Here is a 27,136-nt window from a genome sequence, read left to right as displayed (position 1 = left end):
GAAACTGAAACTGTGATTAAAACACTTTTCAACAAATAAAAGCCCAGGACCAGATGGGTTCACAGGCAAAGTCTTTCAAACATTTAGAGAAGAGCTAACACCTATCCTTTTCAAATTCTTCCATAATATAGAAGAGGGAGGAACACTCCCAAACTCATTCTACAAGGTCACGATCACCCTGATACCAAAACCAGACAAAGATGTCACAAAGAAAGAAAAATACAAGCCAATATCACTGATGAACATAGATGCAAAACACCTCAACAAAATACTAACAAACAGAATCCAACAGCATATTAGAAGGATCATACAGCATGATCAAGTGGGGTTTATCCCAGGAATGCAAGGATTCTTCAATATACGCAAATCAATCCATGTGATACAACATATTAACAAATTGAAGGATAAAAACCATATGATCATCTCAATACATGCAGAAAAAGCTTTCGACAAAATTCAACACCCATTTATGATAAAAACCGTGCCGAAAGTAGGCACAGAGGGAATTTACCTCAACATAATAAGGGCCATATATAACAAACCCACAGCCAACATCATTCTCAAAGGTGAAAAACTGAAACCATTTCCACTAAGATGAGGAAGAAGACAAGGTTGCCCACGCTCACCACTATTATTCAACATAGTTTTGGAACTTTTAGTCACAGTGATCAGGGAAGAAAAAGAAATAAAAGGAATCCAAACCAGAAAAGAAGTAAAGCTGTCACTGTTTGCAGATGACACGATACTATACATAGAGAATCCTAAAGACGCTACCAGAAAGCTACTAGAGCTAATCAATGAATTTGGTAAAGTAGCAGGATACAAAATTAATGTACAGAAAGCTCTTGCATTCCTATACACTAATGATGAAAAATCTGAAAGAGAAATTAAGGAAACCCTCAAATTTACCTTTGCAACAAAAAGAATAGAATACCTACCCTAGGAGACAAAAGACCTGTACATAGAAAACTATAAGACACTGATGAAAGAAATTAAAGGTGATAAAAAGAGATGGAGAGATATACCATGTTCTTGGATTGGAATAATCAGCATTGTGAAAATGACTATAATACCCAAAGTAATGTACAATTTCAATGCAATCCCTATCAAACTACCAGTGGCGTTTTTCACAAAACTAGAATAAAAAATTTCACAATTTGTATGGAAACACAAAAGACCCTGAAGAGCCAAAGCAATCTTGAAAAAGAAAAATGGAGCTGGAGGAATCAGGCTCCCCCAATTCAGACTACTACAAGGCTACAGTAATCAAGTCAGCATGGTACTGGGGGAGACCTTCAAGATGGCAGAAGAGTAAGATGTGGAGATCACCTTCCTCCCCACAAATACATCAGAAATACATCTCCCTATGGAACAACTCCTACAGAACACCTACTGAACACTGGCAGAAGACCTCAGATTTCCCCAAAGAGAAGAAACTCCCCACATATCTGGGTAGTGCAAAAGAAAAAAGAAAACAACAGATACAAAAATATAAGGATGGGGAGGTTCTCTGGTGGCACAGTGGTTGAGAGTCCACCTGCCGATGCAGGGGACATGGGTTCGTGCCCTGGTCCGGGAAGATCCCACATGCTGAAGAGTGGCTGGGCCCATGAGCCTGTGCGTCTGGAGAATGTGCTGCATGGCAAGAGAGTCCACAACAGTGAGAGGCCCGCATACCACACACACACAAAAAAAGAAGGATGGGACCTGCCCCTCTGGGAGGGAGCTGTGAAGGAGGAAGTTTCCACACGCTAGGAAGCCCCTTCACTGGTGAAGATTGGGGCATGTGGCGGAAGGGAAGCTTCAGAGCCACGGAGAAGAGTGCAGCAACAGGGGTGCAGAGGGCAAAGCTGAGAGATTCCAGCACAGCGGGTCAGTGCTGGCCAACACTCACCAGCCCGAGTGGCTTGTCTGCTCACCCGCCAACCAGGACTTGTGGGGGCTGGGAGCTGAGGCTCAGGCTTCAGAGTTCAGAACCCAGGGAGCAGACTGGGGTTGGCTGTGTGCACACAGCCAGAAGGGGGCTACTGCGACACAGCTAGCCATCAAGGAGTCCAGGAAAGAGTTTGGACCTGCCTAACAGGCAAGAGACCATTGTTTTGGGGTGGTCAAGAGAAGGGATTCGGAGCATTGCATAAGCAAGCTCCAGAGATGGGTGCAAGCTGCGGCAATCAGCGCAGACACAAGAGAGGGGCATGAAACGCTAAGGCTGCTACTGCAGCCACCCAGAAGCCTGTGTACAAGCACAGGTCACTATCCACACCTCCTCTCCAGGGATCCTGTGCAACCCTCCATTGCCAGGGTCCCATGATCCAGGGACAACTTCCCCGGAAAAACACACAGCATGTCTCAGGTTGTTGCAACATCACGCCGGCCTCTGCCGCTGCAAGTTCACCCCACCTTCTGTACCTAACCCTCCGCCAGGCCTGAGTGAGCCAGAGCCCCCTAATCAGTTGCTCCTTTAACCACATCCTGTCTTAGTGAAGAACAGATGTCCACAGGTGACCTACATGTGGAAGCAAAGCCAAATCCAAAGCTGAACCCCAGGAGCTATGCAAACAAAGAAGAGAAAGGGAAATCTCTCAACAGCCTCAGGAGCAGTGGATTAAATCTCCACAATCAACTTGCTGTACCCTGCATCTGTGGAATACCTGAATAGACAAGGAATCATACCAAAATTGAGGCGGTGGACTTTGGGAGAAACAATATATATATTTTTTTACTTTTGCTCTTTTTGTCAGTGAGCATGTTTATGCTTCGTTGTGTGTTTCTGTCTGTATAGCATTGCTTTTACCATTTGTCCTAGGGTCTCTCTGTCCGTTTTATTTGTTTTGGGTGTTTTTAGTATACTTTTTAGTGCTCATTATCATTGGTGGATTTGTTTTTTGGTTTGGTTGCTCTCTTTCTTTCATTCGTTCTTTTATTCTTCTCTAAATTACTGTTTAATTGTTTTAATAATTATTTTTTATTTTAATAACTTTATTTTATTTATTTTTCTTTCTTTCTTTTTTTTCTCCCTTTTCCTCTGAACCATGTGGCTGACAAGGTCTTGGTGCTCTGGCCAGGTGTCATGCCTGTACCTTGGAGGTGGGAGACCCAAGTTCAGAACATTGGTCCACGAGAGACCTCCTGGCTCCAGGTAGTATCAAATGGTGAAACTTCTCCCAGAGATCTCCATCTCAATGTTAAGAACCAGATCCACTCAACAACCAGCAAGCAACAGCGCTGGACACCCTATGCCAAATAACTAGCAAGACAGGAACACAACACCACCATTAGCAGAGAGGCTGCCTAAAATCATAATAAGGTCACAGACACCCCAAAACACACCACTGGACGTGGTTCTGCCCACCAGAAAGAAAAGAACCAGCCTCATCCAACAGAACACAGGAACTAGTCCCCTCCACAAGGAAGCCTACACAACACACTGAAACAAAATTTGCCATGGGGGACAGACACCAAAAACAATGGGAACTAGGAACCTGCAGCCTGTGAAAAGTGGACCCCAAAAACAGTAAGTTAAACAAAATGAGAAGACAGGTAAACAAACAGCAGATGAAACAGCAAGGTAAAAACCTACCAAACAAAACAAATGAAGAGGAAATAGGCAGTCTACTGAAAAAGAATTCAGAATAATGATAGTAAAGATGATCCAAGATCTTGGAAATAGAATGGAGAAAATACAAGAAACATTTAACAAGGACCTAGAAGAACTAAAGAGCAAACAAACAGTGATGAACAACACAATAAATGAAATTAAAAATTCTCTAGAAGGAATCAATAACAGAATAACTGAGGCAGAAGAACAGATAAGTGACATGGAAGATAAAATAGTGGAAATAATTACCACAGAGCAGAATAAAGAAAAAAGAATGAAAATAATTGAGGACAGTCTCAGAGGCTTCTGGGACAATATAAAATGCACCAACATTCGAATTATAGGGGTCCCAGAAGAAGAAGAGAAAAAGAAAGGGACTGAGAAAATTTTTGAAGAGATTATAGTTGAAACCTTCCCTAATATGGGAAAGGAAACAGTTAATCAAGTCCAAAAAATGCAGAGAGTCCGATACAGGATAAACCCAAGGAGAAATACACCAAGACACATATTAACCTAACTATCAAAAATTAAATACAAAGAAAAAATGTTAAAGGTGGCAAGGGAAAAACAACAAATAACATACAAGGGAATCTCCATAAGGTAAACAGCTGATCTTTCAGCAGAAACTCTGCAGGCCAGAAGGGAGTGGGAGGACATATGTAAAGTGATGAAAGGGAGGAAACTACAACCAAGATTACTCTATCCAGCAAAGATCTCATTCAGATTTGATGGAGAAATTAAAACCTTTACAGACAAGCAAAAGCTAAGCTAACACCAAACCAGCTTTACAACAAAGGCTGAAGGAACTTTTTAGGCAGGAAACACAAGAGAGGAAAAGACCTACAATAAACCCAAAACATTTAAGAAAATGGTAATAGGAATATACATATTGATAATTACCTTAAATGTAAATGGATTAAATGCTCCAACTCAAAGACATTGACTGACTGAATGGATACAAAAACAAGACCTGTATATATGCTATCTACATGAGACCACTTCAGACCTAGGGACACATAGAAACTGAAAGCAAGAGGATGGAAAAAACATTCCATGCACATGGAAATCAAATAAAAGCTGGAGTAGTAATTCTCTTGTCAGACAAACTAGATTTTAAAATAAAGACTATTACAAGAGACAAAGAAGGACACTACATAATGATCAAGGGATCAATCCAAGAAGAAGATATAATAATAGTAAAATTTATGCACCCAACATAAGAGCACCTCAATACATAAGGCAAATGCTAACAGCCATATAGAAGGGGAAATCAACAGTAACACAGTCATAACAGGGGACTTTAACACCCCACTTTCACAAATGGACAGATAATCCCAAATGAAAATACATAAGGAAACAGAGTTTTAAATGATACATTAAAAATGATGGGCTTAATTGATATGTATAGGACATTCCATCCAAAAACAGCAGAATACACTCTCTTCTCAAGTGGTCATGGAACTTTCCCCAAGATAGATCATACCATGGGTCAGAAATCAAGCCTTAGTAAATTTAAGAAAATTGAAATCTCATCAAGTATCTTTTATGACCACAATGTTATGAGACTAGATATCAATTACAGGAAAAAATATGTAAAAACTACAAACACATGGAGGCTAAACACTACCCTACTTAATAACCAAGAGATCACTGAAGAAATCCAAGAGGAAATCAAAAAATACCTGGAAACAAATAACAATGAAAACACGATGATCCAAAACCTATGGGATGCAGCAAAAGCAGTTCTAAGAGGGAAGTTTATAGCAATAAAATCCGACATCAAGAAACAAGAAACATCTCAAATACAGAACCTAAACTTGCACCTAAACCAATTAGAGAAAGAAGAACAAAAAACCACAAAGTTAGCAGAAGGAAAGAAATCATAAAGATCAGATCAGAAATAAATGAAAAAAAAAGAAGGAAACAATACCAATGATCAATAAAAGTAAAAGCTGTTTCTCTGAGGAGACAAACAAAATTGATAAAAACATTAGCCAGAATCATGAAGAAAAAAAGGAAGAGAGCTCAAATCAATAGAATTAGAAATGTAAAAGGAGAAGTAACAACTGACTGCAGCAATACAAAGGATCATGAGAGATTACTAAAAGCAACTATATGCCAATAAACTTGACAACCTGGAAGAAATGGACAAATTCTTAGAAATGCACAACCTTCTGAGACTGAACCAGGAAGAAATAGAAAACATAAACAGACCAATCACAAGCACTGAAACTGAGGCTGTGATTAAAAATCTTCCTGCAAACAAAAGCCCGGGACCATATGACTTCACAGGCGAATTCTATCAAATATTTAGAAGAGCTAACACCTATCCTTCTTAAACACTTTGATAACATAGAAGAGGGAGGAACACTCCCAAATTCATTCTATGTGGTCAGCATCACCCTGATACCAAAACCAGACAAAGATGTCACAAAGAATGAAAACTACAGGCCAATATCACTGATGAACATAGATGCAAATGTCCTCAGCAAAATACTAGCGAACAGAATCCAAAAGCACATTAGAAGGGTCAAACACCATGATCAAGAGGGGTTTATCCCAGGAATGCAAGGACTCCTCAGTATACGCAAATCAATCCATGTGATACATCATATTAACAACTTGAAGGATAAATACCATATGATCATCTCAATAGATGCAGAAAAAGCTTTCAACAAAATTCAACACCAATTTATGATAAAAACCCTCCAGAAAGTAGGCACAGAGGGAACTTACCTCAACATAATAAAGGCCATATATATCAAACCCACAGCCAACATCGTTCTCAATGGTGAAAAATTGAAACCATTTCCACTAAGATCAGGAACAAGACAAGGTTGCCCATTCTCACCACTATTATTCAACATAGTTTTGGAAGTTTTAGCCACAGCAATCAGGGAAGAAAAAGAAATAAAAGGAATCCAAATCAGAAAAGAAGAAGTAAACCTGTCACTGTTTGCAGATGTTATGATACTATACAAAGAGAATCCTAAATATGTTACCAGAAAACTACTAGAGCTAATCAATGAATTTGGTAAAGTAGCATGATACAAAATTAAGGCACAGGGGGCTTCCCTGGCAGCCCAGTGGTTGAGAGTCCGCCTGCCGATGCAGGAGACACGGGGTCGTGCCCTGGTCCAGGAAGATCCCACATGCCATGGAGCAGCTGGGCCCATGAGCCATGGCTGCTGAGCCTGCACGTCTGGAGCCTGTGCTCCACAATGGGAGAGGCCACAACAGAGAGAGGCCCACGTACCACAAAAAATAAGAATTAATTCACAGAAATCTCTTGCATTCCTATAAACTAATGAAAAATCTGAAAGAGAAATTAAGGAAACACTCCCATTTACCTTTGCAAAAAAAGAATAAAATACCTAGGAATAAACCTACCCTAGGAGAAAAAAGACCTGTATATAGAAAACTATAAGACACTGATGAAAGAAATTAGAGATGATACAAGGAGATGGAGAGATATACCATGTTCTTGGATTGGATTAATCAACATTGTGGAAATGACTATACTACCCAAAGTAATCTACAGTTTCAATGAAATTCCTATTAATGTAACAATGGCATTTTTCACGGAACTAAAACCAAAAATTTCACAATTTGTGTGGAAACACAGAAGACCCCAAATAGCCAAAGCAATCTTTTTTTTTTTTTTTTTTTTTTTTTTTGCTGTACGTGGGCTTCTCACTGTTGTGGCCTCTCCCATTGCAGAGCACAAGCTCCGATGCACAGACTCAGCGGCCATGGCTCATGGGCCAGCCGCTCCGTGGCATGTGGGATCTTCTCAGACTGGGACACAAACCGGTGTCCCCTGCATCAGCAGGCAGACTCTCAGCCACTGTGCCACCAGGGAAGCCCCAAAGCAATCTTGAGAAAGAAAAATGTAACTGGATGAATCAGGCTCCCTGGCTTCAGACTATACTAAAAAGCTACAGCAATCAAGCCAGTATGGTACTGGCACAAAATCAGAAATATAGATCAATGGAAAAGGATAGAAAGCCCAGAGATAAACCCGCACATATATAGTCACCTTATTTTTGATAAAGGAGGCAAGAATATGCAATGGAGAATAGACAGCCTCTCCAATAAGTGGTGCTGGGAAAACTGGACAGCTACATGTAAAAGTATGATATTAGAACACTCCCTAACACCATACACAAAAATAAACTCAATATGGATTAAAGACCTAAATCTAAAGCCACACACTATAAAACTCTTTTTAGAGGAAATCATAGGCAGAACATTCTATGACATAAATCACAGCAAAATCCTTTGTGACCCACCTCCTAGAGAAATTGTAATAAAACAAAAATAAACAAATGGGACTTAATGAAAATTAAAAGCTTTTGCACAGCAAAGGAAACCATAAACAAGACGAAAAGATAACTCTCAGAATGGGAGAAAATATTTTCAAATGAAGCAACTGACAAAGGATTAATCTCCAAAACTTACAAGCAGCTCACACAGCTCAATATCAAAAAAAGAAACATCCCAATGCAAAAATGGGCAGAAGACCTAAATAGACATTTCTCCAAAGAAGATATACAGATTGCCAACAAACATATGAAAGAATGCTCAATATCACTAATCATTAGAGAAATGCCAATCGAAAGTAAAATGAGGTATCACCTCACAGGAGTCAGAATGGCCTTCATCAAAAATCTAGAAACAATAAATGCTGGAGAGGGTGTGGAGAAAAGGGAACCCTAGTGCACTGTTGGTGGGAATGTAAATCAATACAGCCACTATGGAGAATAGTATGGAGGTTCCTTAGAAAACTAAAAATAGAACTACCATATGACCCAGCAATCTCACTACTGGGCATATACCCTGAGAAAACCATAATTCAAAAAGAGACATGTACCACAATGTTCATTGCAGCACTATTTACAACAGCCAGGACATGGAAGCAGCCTAGTTGTCCATCGACAGATGAATGGATAAAGAAGATGTGGCACATATATACAATGGAATATTACTCAGCCATAAAAAGAAACAAAATTGAATTGTTTGTAGTGAGGTGGATGGACCTAGAGTCTGTCATACATAGTGAATTAAGTCAAAAAGAGAAAAACAAATACCATGTGCTAACACATATATATGGAGTCTAAAAAAAAATTGTTCTGATGAACCTAGGGGCAGGACAGGAATAAATTCGCAGATGTAGAGAATTGTCTTGAGGACATGGGGATGGGGATTGATAAGCTGGAACGAAGTGAGAGAGTAGCATTGACATATATACACTGCCAAATGTAAAATAGATAGATAGTGGGAAGCAGCTACATAGCACAGGGAGATCAGCTCGGTGCTTTGTGACCACCTAGAGGGGTGGGATAGGGAGGGTGGGAGGGAGATGCAAGAGGGAGGGGATATGGGGATATATGTATACATATATCTGATTCACTTTGTTATACAGCAGAAACAAATACAACATTGTAAAGCAATTATACTCCAATAAAGGTGTTTTTTAAAAAAGTGTGCTTCTTTCCTTGCTGTGGGGGGACTTGCACATGTCTCACCATGATTACAGACCCCAAATTACAATTCTCTGCTGATGTTGAAGAAAGCCATTTTGGCTGGAGAAATATTTGGTAGTCTATTTGTTTTAGGTCAACACAAACTTAAATGCATATTACTAAGTGCAAGAAGCCATTCTGAAAAGGCTACATATTGTATGACTCTAACTATATGACATTCTTGAAAAGGCAAAACTTTGGAGACAATAAAAAGTCAGTGTTGCCTGAGCTTGGATGGGGATGGGATGAATAGGTGGAGCACAGAGTAATTATTAGGCAATGAAAATATTCTGTATGATACTGTAATGATGGATACATATCATTATACATTTGTCCAAACCCATAGAATGTACAACACCGAGCAGTATGAACCCTAATGCAAACTATGGACTTAGCGTGATTACAATGTGTTGATGTAGGTTCATGAATTGTTAATAGCCCACTCTGGTGGGGGATGTTGATAAAGGAGAAGGCTATTTGTGCATAGGGGTGGGGCATATGGGAAATCTATTTGCCTCCTCTCAATTTTGCTGTGAACATAAAACAATATATAAAACAGAACATAAAACCAAAAAATAATGTTTTTAATGTGAGTAAAATGGTAAATATATATCCACAATAAAATAATTGATTAATTGTAAAAGGGAATGCTATGAACAGCTTCACACTTATAAATATGACAATTTAGAGAAAATTGACCTTCAAAACCCACAAACTACTAAAACTTTAATAAAGATGAAGTATCTGATATGAATAGTTCTATACCCATTAAAGAACTGAAATTCATTATGTAAAAGCTCCCCTCCCCCCAAAATCTCAAGGCCCAGATGGTTTCACTGGAGAATTCTACAAAACATTTAAAGAATTAGCACCAATCTTATGGATTTACACAATCTTTTCCATAAACAGAAGAAAAGAGTAGACTTCTAAACTCATTTTGGGAGGTCAGTATTACCCTGATACCAAAATCAAAGAGAGAAGAAAAATAAAATAAGAAATCTACACACCAATATTTCTCATCAACTTAAACATAAAATTTCTTGCCAAAACATTAGCAAACCTAATCCCACAATGCATTAAAAAATTATACACCATTACCAAGTGGAATTTATTCCAAGGATGAAAGGCTGATTCAACATTTCAAAATCAATGAGCATAATCCACCATAGGAACAGGTTAAAGAAGAAAACTTACATGACCACATCTATTGATGCAGTAAAAGCATTTATCAAAATCCAACATCCATTCCTGATATAAACTCTCAGTGAAATATGAATAGAAGGGAATTTCGTGAACCTAGGTTTTTGTCTATAAAACAATGGGCATCTATAAAAAACCTACAGTTAACATCATACCTAATGATGAAAGACTAAATGCTTCCCCCCAAGACTGGGAAAAAGCAAAGACGTCCACTCTCACCACTCTTATTCAATATATTTCTGGAAGTTCTAGCCACTGCAAAAGGCAAGGAAAGGAAATAGGCATTCAGATTGGAAAGGAAGAAATAAAGCTGTCCCTATGTCCCTATTTGCAGATGACATGATTGACTACATAGAAATTCCCAAGGAATATACAAAAACAAAAACACTGGAACTAGTGAAGTCAGCACTGTGACAAGATATAAAATCAATATACACACACACAAAAAAATCAAATTTCTACATGAACCCAATGTAATCAAAACCCAATGTAATTTATAATTTATCCAAAGAAATTCAAATACATAGGTATACACTTAACAAAATATGTACATGATACATATGCTGAAAACTACAAAATGTGATGAAAGAAATTAAGGACTTAAATAAATGTAAAAACATACCATGTTCAGAGAAAGACAAATATCATATGATATTGCTTATATGTGGAATCTAAAAAAAGGGTACAAGTGAACTTATCTACAAAATACAAATAGAGTTACAGATGTAGAAAACAAACTTTTGGTTACCAGGGAGGAAAGTGGGGGGAGATGAGGGATAAATTGGGAGATTTGGGATTGACATATACACACTACTATATATAAAATAGTTAACTAATAATAACCTACTGTATAGCACAGGGAACTCTACTTAAGACACTGTAATGGCCTATATGGGAAAAGAATCTTAAAAAGAGTGGATATAGGTATATGTATAACTGATTCACTTTGCTGTACAGCAGAAACTAATACAACATTGTAAATCAACTATACTCCAATAACAATTAAAAAAAAGCATACCATGTGCATGGGTTCAACACAGTAAAGCAGTCAATTCTCCTAAAATTGTTATATAGACTTAACACAGTTTCTACCAAAATCTCAAGTTTTTTTTTTTTAGTAGACATAGGCAAGCTTATTCTAAAAAGTATATTAAAAGCCACAGGCCCTAGTATAGCTAAAGGAATTCTGACACAGAAGAGTAAAGTGGGAGTAATCACTTTAGGGTTAGGGTTAGGGTAATCACTTTACTCAATAAGGCCTATGATATTACTAGAGTGATAAAGACCTATGCACAGATGTTCATAGAAGCCTTATTCTTAATAGCCAAATACTACATACAATTCAGATGTCCTTCACTGGGTCAATGGTTAAAAAAATCATGGTACATACATACCACAAAAACAAAAACTTGATACAGGCGACAACTTGGATGAGTCCCAAGGGCATGCTGGATGAAAAAAAGCTACTTTCAAAAGGTATGGTTTCGGGACTTCCCTAGTGGTGCAGCGGTTAAGAATCCACCTGCCAATGCAGGAGATACAGGTTCGATCCCCGGTCCTGAAAGAGCCCACATGCTGCAGAGCAACTAAGCCTGTGCACCTCAATTACTGAGCCTGTTCTCTAGAGCCCGTGAGCCACAGCTACCAAGCTCATGTGCCACAACTACTGAAGCTTGCGCCTAGAGCTTGTGCTCTGCAATGAGAGATGCCACTGCAATGAGAAGCCCGCACACCACAATGAAGGGTAGCCCCAGCTCACTGCAACTAGAGAAAGCCTGCATGCAGCAACGAAGACCCAACGCAGCCAAAAATAAATAATTTTTTTAAAAGTCAAATAGAGACATGGAAAATACTTTTTTAAGAAAAGTATGGTTTCATTTATATAATTTTGAAATGCCAAAATTATAGAAATGGAAAAGAGATTAGATGTTGCCAGGGGTTAGGGACCAAGGAGGGAGAGTGGGAAAGGAGTGGATATGGCTATAAAAAGGAAATCTGAGGTATCCTTATTGTGATAGAACTATTCTGTATATTGTCTGTGGTGGTATATGCAAGAGCCTACTATGTGATAAAATTGTACAGAAGTAAACACACACACACACACACACACACACACACACACACACACACACGACTACAGGTAAACTTTGGGAAATCTGAATAAGATAGGTGGATTGTATCAATGTCAATATCCTACTTGTGGCACTGCATTGTCTTGCAAAATTCTACTGGAGGAAATAGTAAAGTCTACAGGGGATCTCTGTATTATTTTTACAACTGTATGTTAATATACAATTATCTCCAAAATTTTCTATTAAAAATCCTATTAATCTTTTATTTCAAGAATAATACTGCATCATAATAGCTTGTTTATTGGCTGCTAATCAGGTTTGCATGAAACCTCATAATAAACAGCTACAGGCCACTGGTTCAAACTGAGGTGAAACAGATATGCTTTTTGATGTTTCTGATAGTCAGAGTCATTGATCACACTGAGACACACTTGACACTTTCCTAAGAAGTCATCTGACCTCCTGTGAACTCCCTGGTGCTGTTAATGTGCAAGCAGGCTGCATGACCACTTCAGAAGTGTGGTAGACAATACTTGGGAAGTGACTGGATAGATACCAGCTTGAAATAAATACTTGAAGGAGCTGAGCTGTTTTCACTGAGATAAGGTGACATGAAGGATAAGATACCTGGGTTCAGATCCCTAGAGGGCTGTTTTGAGGCAAAGAAAGTAACTGTGTTCTCTGAGGTCCTAAGGGTAAATGAAGATAGGATCAGCAGTTGACCTCAGGGATGCTTTATAGATGCAGATATAGACTTAGCAAAAAGAAGGACTAGCTGAGCTGTTCAATAATGAGATGTGTTACTTCTGGATGTAGAGAGTGCCCTATTATTGGAAGCATTTAAGCAGAAGTCATTAAACATCTCTCAGAAATGTGGAAATTTCCTTTCAATATGCAGATTCTAACACCAAAGTAATCATGTGAAACAGGGCTGCCAGTGCTTTATCCCAACACATATCTCATTCCCTCACTGGCTTTTCTTTTTTCCTGACTGGAACCTTCTCTTCCTTGATGACTGGAAGGGAAAGAAAGGGACTCTGAGGCCTTGGGATCAATATTCTATATAGACTGGAATCTCTTTGCAGGAAAATTCAAGTTACTATTGGGTTTGGTGGATGTAGGGACATAGAACCCTGCAGTAACCCCCCCAGACTAATCTGGGAGATTGACAAGGACACAAGATAACCATAGACAGCTTTTAGTTCTGGCATTTTTGCATTATGAGAAATACAATTGTTTTCGTGTCTGTTTTTCCTAATAAACTCTTTCAGGGATACTATATTTTACATTTCTTTGTGTTCTTCCTGCATTTGGAACCTTACACATAGTGGCTTCTTGATAGTTTCTCCATAAAGTGTTTCTTAGACATGATCAGATGGTTTGTAATGTAGTTTGTATACCAAATGCTAGGCTGGCATTTCCTCCCCCAGGGAAGAAAGAGCTGGCTTCCACTTTCTTTTGGGTGACATCTAAAGTAGATAATGTGACTATTTCTAAAGGTAGCTCCCTACCACTTCCTTCATTTCATGGCAACCAGGGAGCTAAAACAATACATTTAAGACCTGAGCTTTGACAAAGTTCCCAGTGCTGGACACATGAATCTGGTTTGATCCCTTAGGTGTGAGAAGAGTGTAGAGGCTATGGGTATTTTCTTCAAGCTGAGCCTCGTAGGTTGGTGGACTGGGGAGGCATTTATAAATGATCAGGCCTTTTAAATTTTAGAAAACCTTGTTGATATATGTACCAGTATGGAGGTCTTTGCTTCCCACCATCCTCCTCACTCTTGGGAGTGGGGGCATTGGGGTGGGGGAAGGAGAGAGCAATGTGTTGCTGGGTCCTTCAAAAAAGGAAAAAGGAACTCCAGAGTGGCTAAGTTAGGGAGAGAAAAAGAAGAGGCCTGGGCCAGAGGAAGGTGCGCTAAGGGAGACCAGGCCTCCTCAGGCCCCTTGGTGAAAGGATGAGAACACTCACAGCACAGGAGTCTGGCCTTGTAGCCCATATGAATGGTGGGGAGGGGTACCCTAGGACACACTAGGAGCCTGAGTCCTGACCCAGCCAGACACCTTCCTGTCAGTCCTTCCAGGACTTCCCTGAGGATGGCCCTCCTCTCACTGGGATCTCTCCCAGTATGGCATTAGTAAGATAATACGGCCCTGGGAGGGAGGGTGGAGGGTAACCTAAAATTAGCCCTCTGGACCTGTTCAGCCAGCCCTTTAGGCGGTGTTGTTAACAGTGGAAACTGAGGGCCCAGCCTGCACCAGCCCCCGGGGCAGTAGGGGGCTCCCCTTGGAGGGGCCACCAGGGCCAAGTGCTTCGCAGAGGGGTAGGGGCAGCCCGGTGAGTACCTGGAGCTTAGGACGTGATGATGCTGTCAGGGACGAGTGAACCCTAAGGGCTGCCAGCCAGTGGACCTGTGATCACCACCCTTAGTAGTCCATTTCCACTGGGTCTTGTTTCTGGGGATGCTTGGGAGGTTAGTGGGGAAAGCTTCCCGCAGAGGGAAGGATGGTTTCCTGCTGCATCTGTCACAGGAAACTGTCTGCCTAGGCTCTGGGGTTCAAATGGGCCTACTTCTTGAGGGAAATTGCTGCGGTTATGCAATACAGGGAGGGTGAAGTTTTGTCTTTGTGTCCCTGTGTAGTACTTGTGAGTCTGTGTGTAGATGCAGCAGGGTGGGCTCAGGGCAGAAGGGCAGAGCTCCTCAGTGTGTGTGTGTGTGGGGGGGAAGATGAGTACTAAAAATAGTCTACTAATGCCTGGCATACTATTCTAGGGCCCGCTGAAACCAGCCACTCTCCCGTAGGAGTTCTTAACCTAGATTCACAGACCCCCCTCCAAGAGGGCCTTAGATAGAATTCAAAGGGTCCAAAAATACAGATGGGGCAAACAATCACCTTTCTATTCCCCTAATCTCTAACTGAAATTTACTATTTCCTTCAAGGATGAATGCAGGCAGCAAATGGCAGTAGTATTACTAGTTCCTGTAACTTGGTCACCAGAAGAAATCATAGATATTCCCTATCATATTACAGTTGCAGCAGAGATCTGGAAATGTCATTTATACTCATAATCACTTAGAAATTATTAGTAGATCTTGTTATTTAACGTGTTGGTAAAGAACTTCTATTACCATATCACGCAGTTTTAAAAATATTTTGATAGTTGTATTTCAATATAATTGGTTTCCTTTAATTCTATATATTTTATGTATTAAAAATCATTCTGAGAGGGGACCAGAGACTTAGCCAGATTGTCACAGGGGCCAATGCCACCGAAAAAGGGTTTAAAACCCCTGCACTTTGGGGAGCAGGACGAGGATCTTTGCACAAAATGGTCACACATAGAAACTCTTTGATTAATAAACCACAGTACAGTGAGATTAGACAAAAGATGAGGCAGGTTTTTTATCCTATCTAATGAGATGAGGCACAATTCACTCAAGTGCCCAAGGTAGCTGGGGTCATGCCTTGTTCTCTCTCTGGAGGCTCATTATATGGGCTCTGAAGTGGGCTCATCGTATGACCTTGGTGAGAGCTTCAGCATTTCCCTTCACACTCCCTTTCCTCTTCATTTCTCTGAACACAACTCCCCCAAATAAAATAGTAAGGAGAGAATCCCTACTGGCTGTCAGAAGAAATGATTTGTAAAGCAACCTATGATTGAGATCCTGGAATCCAGTATGACCCTCAAACTTGAGGATCCTGAGAGCTACAATATGACTGTTTGAGGCAAGGGGGGGGGTATGTGTTTACTTTTCAGGTGGCTGAGTTCTTGCTAATGAGACAACTGTCAATAACAGCCATGTGACCTTAGTAAAAAGTCTCTGCTCTCCTCTAAGCCTTAGTTTTCCCATCTCTAAATTGAGGAAATTAAAGGAAATAATTTATTATGTGCATTCCATCTCTGAAGTTATAGATCTTTAACCTCAGGAGGGAGCAACAGCCATAGAAATTAGATACCTAAGTAATAATAAAAATTATAGTGAAAATAGTTACTGAGTACTACATACAGGTGGTATTCTAAACATTTAAGATGTATTGATATTAACTCATTTAATCCTAACAATAACCCTCTGAGGCAGATACTACTATCATACTACTTTACAGATGAAGGAATAGGCACAGAGAGATTAAATGATCTGCCCTAGATCACACAACTACTAATTGGTAGAGCTGAGATTGAAGCAGAATCCTAGACCATGTTTTACCACTTCCATATATGGCTTCCCAATCTGCACTGGGGGCAAAACAGACCTATATAGAAGGAGTTATGATATAGTGTGATGACTGCTATAGTACTATTAAGAGCAAAGACTCAAGGAACTAACCCGTTAGAAGGAGTTACATGTGACAGAAGGAAGCATGATGTATATCAACAGCCATCATTTCTCTTCCATTATCAGTGAATCTTGGGGTATAAATAGAGGAGTGGTAGGAAATGAGGCTGGAGATATTGGCCAAGGTTTTCTCATGAAGGACCTGTGAGCCTGGCAAGGCATCTGGGCTATACTCTGAAAGAAAGGGGAGTGATTAAAGGATTTAAAATAGAAGATTGGCACAGAGAGGATTTGTACTTTTAAATGATCACTTTAGCCAAAATGTGGAGAAATTATTGAAAAGATAAACTAGCTAGGAGACTACTACAACAGTTGATGCAAAAGATGATGGGGGTCTGGATAAAGCACTAGCAATCGGGTTGCTTATAGAGGCCTCTAGGAAGTAAAATCCTAGATTTGATGACCAATTAGATGCGAGTGGAACAATGAGATAAGAGGCCTGACATTAGTCTTGAGCGTTTGGTTTGGTTGACCAGTTGGATGATGAAGAACTGAGATGTGGATCTAGTTTGGTGATGGTGATAGTAGTAGTGGTGGTGTGATACTGCTGACTTTGAAGTACTTGAAAGAACTCAGTGAATACATACCTTTTGCTGAAGAGAGAGCTGGGGGACTTGGAGTGGTAGGCTTGAAATCATCCTGATAAAGGTGAGAGCTACAGCTCTAGAAAAAGGAGAGAACAAGGGGAACAAAACTATTTCAGGGGAGAAAAATCAGAAGAGTGTGCTGGCCAGGAAGCCAAGGAAGGCCAGGAAGCCTCCTATGAAGTGGTCAGTGGAGACAGATGTCCCAGAAAAGTCAGAAAAGGAAAGAGCTGAGAAACAGCCAGTAGATTTAACCACAAGGATGACTTTTAAAGAAATATCTCTGTGTGATTGAGGATGGATGGAGATAGACTGCAGAGGGTGGAATTGGAGGTGAGGAAATGGATGGTAGACAACGCTTTGGAGATGTTTGGTGAAAAAGAGAGAGAAGAAAAGAAAGGTAGCTAGAGTAGGACAAAGGACCATAGAAGTGTTTTGTTTCCAAAGATGATTGAGGGGGAGGAGCCAGGGGAGAGGTTGAAGGCACATAGGAAGCTCACCCTTGAAGATCTAGTATATGGTAGCTTTCTTTCTCTTAACAGCCCCATGAGGCAGGGACTATCATTTCTGTCTTATAAATGAGGAAACTGAATCCCAAAGAAGGGAATAGACTTTCCCAAAGCTTACTCAGATAGGAAATGGGGGTGCTGAGTTGCAAACTTAGGCCTGCCTGATTTCTAAAATTATCTTCTTATAATTGTACCCCAAAAGTGAGTAAATAAAAGACCATATATGGAGTTGATGCTGACTTGTGGCAGGGGGGCTAAAGTTGAGGGAGACCCCACCCACCCACCTCAAAGTTTATTCTATGAGGTGTGTATTTGAGGTCCCAGGCTAACAAAGAGGGGTGGAGGTGGACAGTGAATAAAAGGAGGTGTGAGGCCCTGAGCCCAGGGCTGCAGGGTATGGGAGAAGAGGGAGACTCAACCTCTGAAAACCCTACCAGCTTACCCTGATGACATTACCAACTGAGATGAGTGACTGATTTTGGAGCATTAGGAACAGGACTAGAAATGCCAAGGGTTTAGGTTGAGTCAGTCATTGGGCCATGGGTGATTTTGTAGGGCCTGGGGATAATGAGGAGAGAAGAGTTGAGGGTTGAGGCAAGGCTCCAGGCTGGGTGGAACAGAGAGGATGGGAAAAGGCTTGACTCGGAGAGACTGGGAAGCCATAGTTTCCAAAAATATGCTGGCAATCAAAGGGACTCCTGGATTGAAATGGTCCTGGTGGAAAAACTAGTTGTCAACAGAGAGGAGGACTTGTCCTGGAAACCTCAACTATTTCCTACTATCTCTTTGACTATGTTTTACTTGACGTCCCTTTTACTTTTACTTTTAATGTCACCTCTTTATTTAATCAGTGAATGCCATTCAACATCCATTTCCTGAGCAACCCTGTTGCCTGAAGCATGGGGCCTGAGTCTGAGGGGAGGTCACATACGAGGGGCTGTGAAGAGGCTGAATCTCATCTAAAAGGTTGAGAGGTAGAGTTGAGGGCCTGCCCCATGAGACTGATGTCAGAATGCTCAGGGATGACAGCTTGACACCACAAAACACCATTCTGTTGGCTTAGCAATTACCAGACCAGAACCACCTCATTAGTCCACACATTCTGAACCAAGGAAGATGTATCTACCAACACCCCAGCCATGATGTAGGTTCTACTGGGAGTGGAGGAATAATAAGATGGAGACAGTGGCTTCCCTGGTGGCACAGTGGTTGAGAGTCTGCCTGCTAATGCAGGGGACACGGGTTCGAGCCTTGGTCTGGGAGGATCCCACATGCCACGGAGCAACTAGGCCCGTGACCCACAACTACTGAGCCTGCATGTCTGGAGCCTGTGCTCCGCAACAAGAGAGGCCGCCATAGTGAGAGGCCCATGCACCACAATGAAGAGTGGCCCCCGCTTGCCACAACTAGAGAAAGCCCTCGCACAGAAACAAAGACGCAACACAGCAAAAATAAATAAATTAATTAATAAACTCCTACCCCCAACATCTTCTTTAAAAAAAAAATAATAAGATGGAGACAGGAGTCCTCACCCTGGAGTTTATGCACTGATGAAGCACAGATAAGTGGAAATGTGATGTGAAAATTCATAGCTAAAGCCTAGTTGTAATCCTTTGGAATCCCTGAGCAGAGTAGGAGGAGATTATGGAAGGTTTCCCAGAAGTAGGAGTTTGAAGGGAAGGCAGAAGAGCATATGCAAAGGCATCAGGCTGTGAAATGGCCTGATCTATTTTGGCAGCCATCTCTGGGGTCTGAAATAAGATGGAGTAGGAGTTAGAAGCAAGGGACCCATGATTGAAGAGCCTGATGGTGAAAGATGGGGGCCAAGCATCCAGGCTTTTGATGGGAGCCCTCAGTCTCTCCTGTTTTTGTCATCCACAGATCTGGCATATCCTCCTGCTCATAATGAGAATAGTTCTGCTCCAATTAGCCAAGGTGAACCTCATGGACATCACCAAAATCTTCTCCCTCCTGCAGCCCGATAAGGAGGAGGAGGACACCGACACGGGGGAGAAGCAGGCTCTCAATCAAGCAGTGTACAACAATGACTCTTATACCTTGGACCAGCTTTTGCGCCAGGAGCGTTATAAACGATTCATCAACAGTAGAAGTGGCTGGGGCATCCCTGGGACACCCTTGCGCTTGGCTGCTTCTTATGGCCACCTTAGCTGCTTGCAGGTCCTCCTGGCACATGGTGCTGATGTTGACAGCTTGGACGTCAAGGCACAGACACCACTTTTTACCGCCGTCAGTCATGGCCATCTGGACTGTGTGCGTGTGCTTTTGGAAGCTGGTGCTTGTCCTGGTGGTAGCATCTACAACAACTGCTCTCCTGTGCTCACAGCTGCCCGTGATGGTGCTGTTGCCATCCTGCAGGAGCTCCTGGGTCATGGTGCAGAGGCCAACGTCAAGGCAAAACTACCAGTCTGGGCATCGAACATAGCTTCATGTTCTGGACCCCTCTATTTGGCTGCAGTCTACGGTCACCTTGATTGTTTCCGCCTGCTTTTGCTCCATGGGGCAGACCCTGACTACAACTGTACTGACCAGCACCTACTGACTCGAGTCCCACGGTCCCGCACCCTCCTCGAAATCTGCCTGCACCATAATTGTGAGCCAGAGTACATCCGGCTGTTAATTGATTTTGGTGCTAACATCTACCTTCCATCTCTCTCCCTGGACCTGAACTCACAATATGATAAGGGCACTGCATTGCTGCTACAGGCCCGAGGTGAGTGTCATGCAGCCCAGCTCTAATAGGCCTCCTGGCTTGGAGGGCCGAGGGCCCCAAATCACCCCCCAAGCTAATCCTTCTGGGATGAGTTGGAGAAAACATCATCTTCTTCCCTGGGGCCCCAGTGGAGAAGAGGTTACAGATTCCTTTTTAGGGAAGGGATCACTAAGATGAGGTAGGGGATAGCACTAGTCCAGTTTCTTCTTCTGGCATTGCCCATGACTGTTTTGTGGCCTTGAACATGCCCTCTCTAGGCCTCAGTGTGTCCCCATTGGTACCAAGCATTGAGGGAAGGGAGGGGACATTTCTTAGAAGGGAGAGAGCAATTAGGGCTGCAGTAGCCAGGGCAGGATGGATGTAAGCTTGGGTGGGAGAACTACACTGAGAATTGCTTCTCATGACCTGTTTTTCCTTCCTGTAGCCACTCCACGGTCACTACTATCACAGGCTCGTTTAGTCATCCGCAGAGCCCTGCGCCACGCCAGCCAGCCACAAGCCATCGACCAGCTGGATATTCCTCCTGTGTTGATTAGCTATCTTAAACACCAACTGTAACCTTGCAGCCTGCCCAGAAACACACAATGCCTCCAAAAAACCACCTGGGGACCCAGGTAGCTTGAGGGCACTACAGCTCTACCCACTCGTCTGAAGCTGCTCTCCTGTATTATCCTCCACAATAAAATCCTCAACAAAATAAATCCTGGGGGCTGTTGTGTTGATGTGTGTGTGGGGTGGGGAAGTTCACTGGGGGAACGGGTCTGGTTGGCCATGGGGAAGGATTAGAGTGATCTGGCATTCAACAGGCATAGGAGCCTAGCCACTGAAAGAGAAAACTAACCCAATGGCCTATACATCCCCACTAAGATCCTTGAGAGAATTTGGAGCTGTAATGTCCTAGAAGCAAGTCCTGAAGAATTCAGGTAGGTATAAGGGTAGCATCATCTTGCTCAGCCCTGTATCTCCATTGAATCTCTGGCTGCTATTGTCACCAAACCAAACTTGGGTCCACAGCCAATCTACTGACACCGGGTTGTGGCGAAGTAAAGGGGCTTCACCCTTTTCAGGGGCTGTTGCCCAATACCCTATTTGAGTCAAGTGACCAAGGAGTCTCCCATTCACTCACCTTGAATCATAGGCTGCAATTACACTAGTCTATTTTATATAGGAAACTAGGAAAACAAACTACCAAATATTTGTCACAACGAATTTAACACAGAGAATAAATTGGTTACATAGGTGATAGGCAGAGAATCTAAGAAGGACAGGAAGTTAACCCAGAGTTTAGTGACAGCAGGAGGCCAACATCACCCTTAGGTTGGAGGGGTGAGGGAGGAGGTATGGCCAGACTCTAGGGACAGGGGTCACCTGATAGAAAGTAGAATCACAGGCTTATCATGGGTATCCAAACAAGAGAAAAGGAAAAAATACCCTCTCCTTTCCCTCATTCTTGTCCTTCAATCTGCTTTCAATGTCTGTTTCACTGAGGAAAACTAGAAGTCAACTAATATGAGAGCCTGGGAAACACAGCCTGCAGTGCTTAGTCCTCCTAACTGGTCCAGGCAACCAGGGCCTCAATCAGCACATATAACCACCCAAATCCAGATCCAGGCACCTTCAATTTTGCTAAATCTTCATCTTTCCACAGTACCTTCTTTTATATCTCCTAAACCACTATGGGTGAGGATGTGTATGAGCAGTGAAAAAGACACAAGGTGAAGGGGTAGAGGATGCAAGCCCAGATAATCTGTATATGGGGAGTACTTTAGATGTTTGGAGCTTTTCCTGGGAGCTGCCTTGACAGACCCACCCCCCACGCCCCTACATAAATATCTCCCATCATGCAGGAAGGGAGGCAGGGAATGGGGTCTTGAACTGACTTGCCTCTCCCCATTCTTACCTCTCCCACTCTCCCTAGCTCCTAGTGCCTAAGAGACTTTAGGAAGGAAGGCAAGAATACTGGACATCTATCCCCATGGTCCTGCCCCACTCAGCTTCCAGACTTTCAAATGCATAAAGCATTTTGGACAGCAGTGCAACTGTTTTTCTCCAAGGGGCAAGAGAACTGAAGGACTGGACTGTAAACACAGACTTTAGGGCAGTGAGCTGCAGGTCTCTTCTACCTTTCTTTCAATCTGGGTTCCTGAGGGTGAGTTATCTGGGATTGCACTCCTCACTTTGCTCCCCATCCCCTTAGTCAGGGTTTAGGAGATTAGGAGTCAAGCTCAGCAGCTCCATCTACTTTAGGACCCCAGGAAAGTACACCCTTCAAATGGGGCCTGGCCAGGGTGGCCTCCCTTGTGCCATCTGGAACACCAATTCTCTGGTTGACACTTGAAAGTATGTAGATAACTCTGGGCATATCAAAAGAATTGCATTTGACTAGGATGTAGGGGTATACCAAATTCTAGGCAGAGGAAGAGCTGAAACTCTTTGCCCCATTTCCCAGATGAGCAGACTGAGAAACTTTCAAAGTTAAGTGCCCATGTTATTGGCAGCTCAGCTCTCCAGACCTCTCTGAGCTGTTGTTCTTCCAGTTGCCTGTGCTGCTGTGGGCAGAAACTTTAAGGCCCGCTGCCTTGGTTTCTTCCCCATCCAGACAACAGGCCTGGAGTGAAAATGGATCATCTCAAATTCTGATGATGAATCTTCTGAGGCAAATTTCCCTAGGAGGTGCGAGGAGGAGGTTCCTAGAATGAAATGTCACCCTTGGTCTTTAGTCTCTTATTGGCATTGCCCCCAGATAATAACCTAGCCTCCCCAAACCCTCCATTACAACCACCAGTTTCCAGGTAATTTGTTTTCCCAGTTAGATCTTGACTGTAAACTGAACAAGTGGGAATGCAGCTTCCAAGAAAGCTGAATCTTAACCCTTCTCTCCCTCTCTCCCTGTCTCCTCCTAACTTCCCTTTTTTCCTTCTTTCTTCTCTCCCTCTCTCCTTCCCTCCCTCCCTTCCTGGAATTGCCATTAGCCTAGGGCTGGATCTGCTCTGCACATGCCACTGACCAGTCTGCATTCTTTCCTGCAATGGGAAAATTCTTTCGCTTTATTCAGAAAGGTGGCCCACAAAGACAAGATCCAAAGTGCAAATGGTCCACTGTACTGCAGAAACCACAGAGTTCCCCTTCAGCTGCTAACTTGAGGGAAAGGATAATGGAAGAGGTAGTGTTTGATCTTGGCCTTGAAGGGTGTAAAGTGTTTTAATTAGTAGAAAGGAAAGAAAAGGTATTAGTGGAGGGAACTCAGTGAGCAAAGACATAGAAGTGGGAAAAAGCAAGGCAGTTTGGGTAACCAATTTAGTCTGGTTCAAGTTCAATGTGTTTCAACAAGAGCTAGGCTGGGGACTAGACTGGAGAGGGCCCTGAATATCCTGGTCTTTCGGACTTGAAGATTTCAGTCCTTAGAATGGGGCATGCATAGTCATAGGAATGACTTACTGAATGCATAGAGAACATGTTCCCTGATTTCCCAGGGCAAATCTGGCACAATTACATTTTTTACTGAAATATAACTGACATACAACATTATATTAGTTCCAAGTGTACAACATAAGAATTCAATATTTGTGTATATTGTGAAATAATCACCACAACAAATCTAGTTAACATCTATCACCACACAGTTACAATTTTTTTCTTGTGCTGAGAACTTTTAAGATCTATTCTCTTAGCAACTTTCAGATAGGCAATACAGTATTATTAACTATATTCACCATGTTGTACATTACATCCTCATGACTTATTTATTTTATAACTGAAAGTTTGTCCCTTTTGACACCCTTCACCCATTTTGTCCACCTCCAACCCCTGCTCTGGCAACCACCAATCTGTTCTCTGTGTGTATAAGCTCGCTTTTTTTTTTTAATTTTAGATTCTACATATAAGTGAAATCATATAGTATTTGTCTTTCTCTGAATTATTCACTTAGCAAAATGCCCTCCAGTTCAATCCATATTGTTGCAAATGACAAGATTTCATTATTTTCTATGGCAAAATGATATTCCAGTGTGTGTGTGTGTGTGTGTGTGTGTGTGTGTGCGCACGCACATCACATTTTCTTTACCCATTCATCCATTCTTGAACATTTGGGTTGCTTCCATGTCTTGGCTATTGTAAATAATGCTGCAGTGAACATGGAACAGTGAACACATATCTAGTGTGCACATATGCAGTGAACACATATCTAGTGTCTTTGTTTTCTTTGGATAAATACACATAAGCAGGATTGCTTGATCATATGGGAGTTCTATTTTTAATTTTGAGGCACCTCCATACTTTTTTACATAGTGACTGCATCAATTTACATTCCCATGAGCTGTTCGCAAGGGTTCCATTTGTTCCACATCCTTGCCAGCATTTGATATTTCTTATCTTTTTGATAACAGCCATTTTAACAGGGGTGAGGTCATATCTCATTTTGGTTTTAATTTGCATTTCCCTGATGATTAGTGATATTGAACACCTTTCCATGTACCTGTTGTGCACCTGTATCTTCTTTGAAAAAATGTTTATTCAGGTCCTCTGCCCATTTTTTAATCAGGTTGTTTGGTTTTTTGATGTTGAGTTGTATGAGTTCTTTTGATATTTTATATTAACCCCTTATAGGATATATTGTTTGCAAGTATCTCCTCCCATTTGGTAGGTTGCTTTTTCATTTTGTTGATAGTTTCCTTTGCTGTGCAGAAGCTTTTTAGTTTGATGTAGTCCCACTTGTTTATTTTTGCTTTTGTTGCCTTTGCTTTTGTTGTCAAACCCAAAAAAATCACTGCCAAGACTGATGTCAAGGAGCTTACCACCTATGTTTTCTTTAAGGAGTTTTATGGCTTCAGGTCTTATGTTCAAGTCTTTAATCCATTTTGAGTTAATTTTTGTGTATGGTGTAAAATAGAGGTCCAGTTTCATTTTTTTGCATGTGACTCTCCAGTTTCATTTTTTTGCATGTGACATTTTTTTGCATGTGACTTTTTTTGCATGTGCCTTCCACTTCCCAGAGCAGGTAGAGGTCATTAGATGTGATATCATCAACTTTCCATAAATGGTCATCCCAACACCATTTATTGAAGAGACTGTCCTGTCCTCATTGTATATCTTGGCTCTTTGTCATAAATTAATTGACCATATATGCTTAGGTTTATTCCGGCAGCATTAATTTAACCACTCTCTTGTGGGCCCAGAGCATTTGACTGCTTACAAAACATTTACACATCCATTATTTCATTTACTTCTATTATAACTCTGAGGTAGGCAGAACAGTTTTTGTACAGATGTGGAAACTAAGGCCCAGAGAAGGGAAGAAAGTTGCCCAAGGTCACACAGTGAGGCAATGGTAGAGCCAGAACTAGAACCCATGAGGCTTCTTGTCTAAGACAGGGCTTTCACAGGATACCATGTTCTGCCTCATATGTGAGTGGGAGCACTGGGGAAGACGGGGGCAAGCCCTGACTTCATTTCATAGGCCTGGGCAGTGGATATACAGGGCTCTCTCTTACTGAGAATGGTGGCAGCCCTTTAGTTGTCAGAGGCCCCAGCCCTTATCCCCATGATAGAATGGGCACTCAGGAGTAATGCAGCAAGCAAGGAACAGTGGCGGTCCCAGGCACTGAGGATAGGCTAAAGGGTTTGGGGCAAGTCCAAAGTGAGGGTCTGGACATATGGGAGGAGCAGAGCTCTCCCTCTCCCTGCTCTATTTTTTTGGTTATTTCCAAACTCTAAAGGGGTTTCATTGCTCTCCTAGCCTCAGGGAACCCTGCTCTTCCATGTTCAAGCCATCTTCTTGATGAAGATGTAAGACGAACAACCATCTGTTTCATCCTGGTACCTTCTGAGTTACAGTCACAGTCGACATTGGCTTCCAGAAACTAGTCTACTTGCTAGCTCCTACTTTGCCAGTCTCCTCCCAGTAGAGGTTGCCTCCTCCCAGTAGAAAAGTGGAGCCTGGGCTGATGGCAAGGTCTGCTCAAGTGACTCATCCAATGCCTTCACCTGCAGTTCCTTCACCTCCTTGACTCTCACAACATCATCTACCCTCCATTTTACCACCTGCTCCCTTGGCTTCACCTGGAAATGCTGGTCCTCCTTTCTAGCTAGAATTGCCTGTTTCCAGAAGTTACATTCCTGGAAACTTATGGTTTGACCCCACAGAATCTCCCATTCTTTCACACAACAAATATTTACTGAGATCTACTCTGTGCCAGGCTCTGTGTTTTAAGGACTATGTTATCTCCTACCTTCTCTTCATTTGTTTCCCTCCCCTGTCTTCACTTCCTTCCCTGTCTATCTTTGACCCTGTGTTCATTAAATCACTTCAATCTCTCATCCAGTAACACACAAAATTTGGATCAAGCCATTGTACTCTCCTAAGCCTGGACTGATGAACACTATAGAAGAAATAATAATAACAAAAAGGTCTTTATGAACTTTCCCATTCTCTACAGTAACTATTTCAAACTTTGTCCAATAATAGCAAGTTTCCTTGAACCTCCCCAGTTACTGCTTTTCCTCTCACTTTGGGGACTTTGCCTTCCACTTCCCAGAGCAGGTAGAGGTCATTAGATGTGATATCATCAACTTTCCATAACAAC

At 41.8% G+C, this 27,136-nt stretch overlaps 1 protein-coding gene across 1 annotated transcript; it reads left to right on the top strand.

Moving 5' to 3' along the window:
* Positions 1-14,644: 14,644 nt before the first annotated feature.
* Positions 14,645-21,113, top strand: ASB12 (ankyrin repeat and SOCS box containing 12; the record flags this gene model as incomplete). The annotated part of the gene is made up of 3 exons (XM_079911348.1): positions 14,645-14,732; positions 19,706-20,555; positions 20,980-21,113. Exons 2-3 carry the CDS (start codon positions 19,730-19,732, stop codon positions 21,111-21,113), a joined length of 960 nt encoding a protein of 319 aa, XP_079767474.1. The 5' UTR covers positions 14,645-14,732; positions 19,706-19,729.
* Between the last annotated feature and the right edge of the window lie 6,023 nt (positions 21,114-27,136).

This window comes from Stenella coeruleoalba (genome assembly GCF_951394435.1).
Source record: "Stenella coeruleoalba genome assembly, chromosome: X".
Lineage (NCBI taxonomy): Eukaryota > Metazoa > Chordata > Mammalia > Artiodactyla > Delphinidae > Stenella > Stenella coeruleoalba.
Note: the sequence above shows the minus strand (reverse complement) of the source record. Positions and strands in the feature narration are given on the sequence as shown.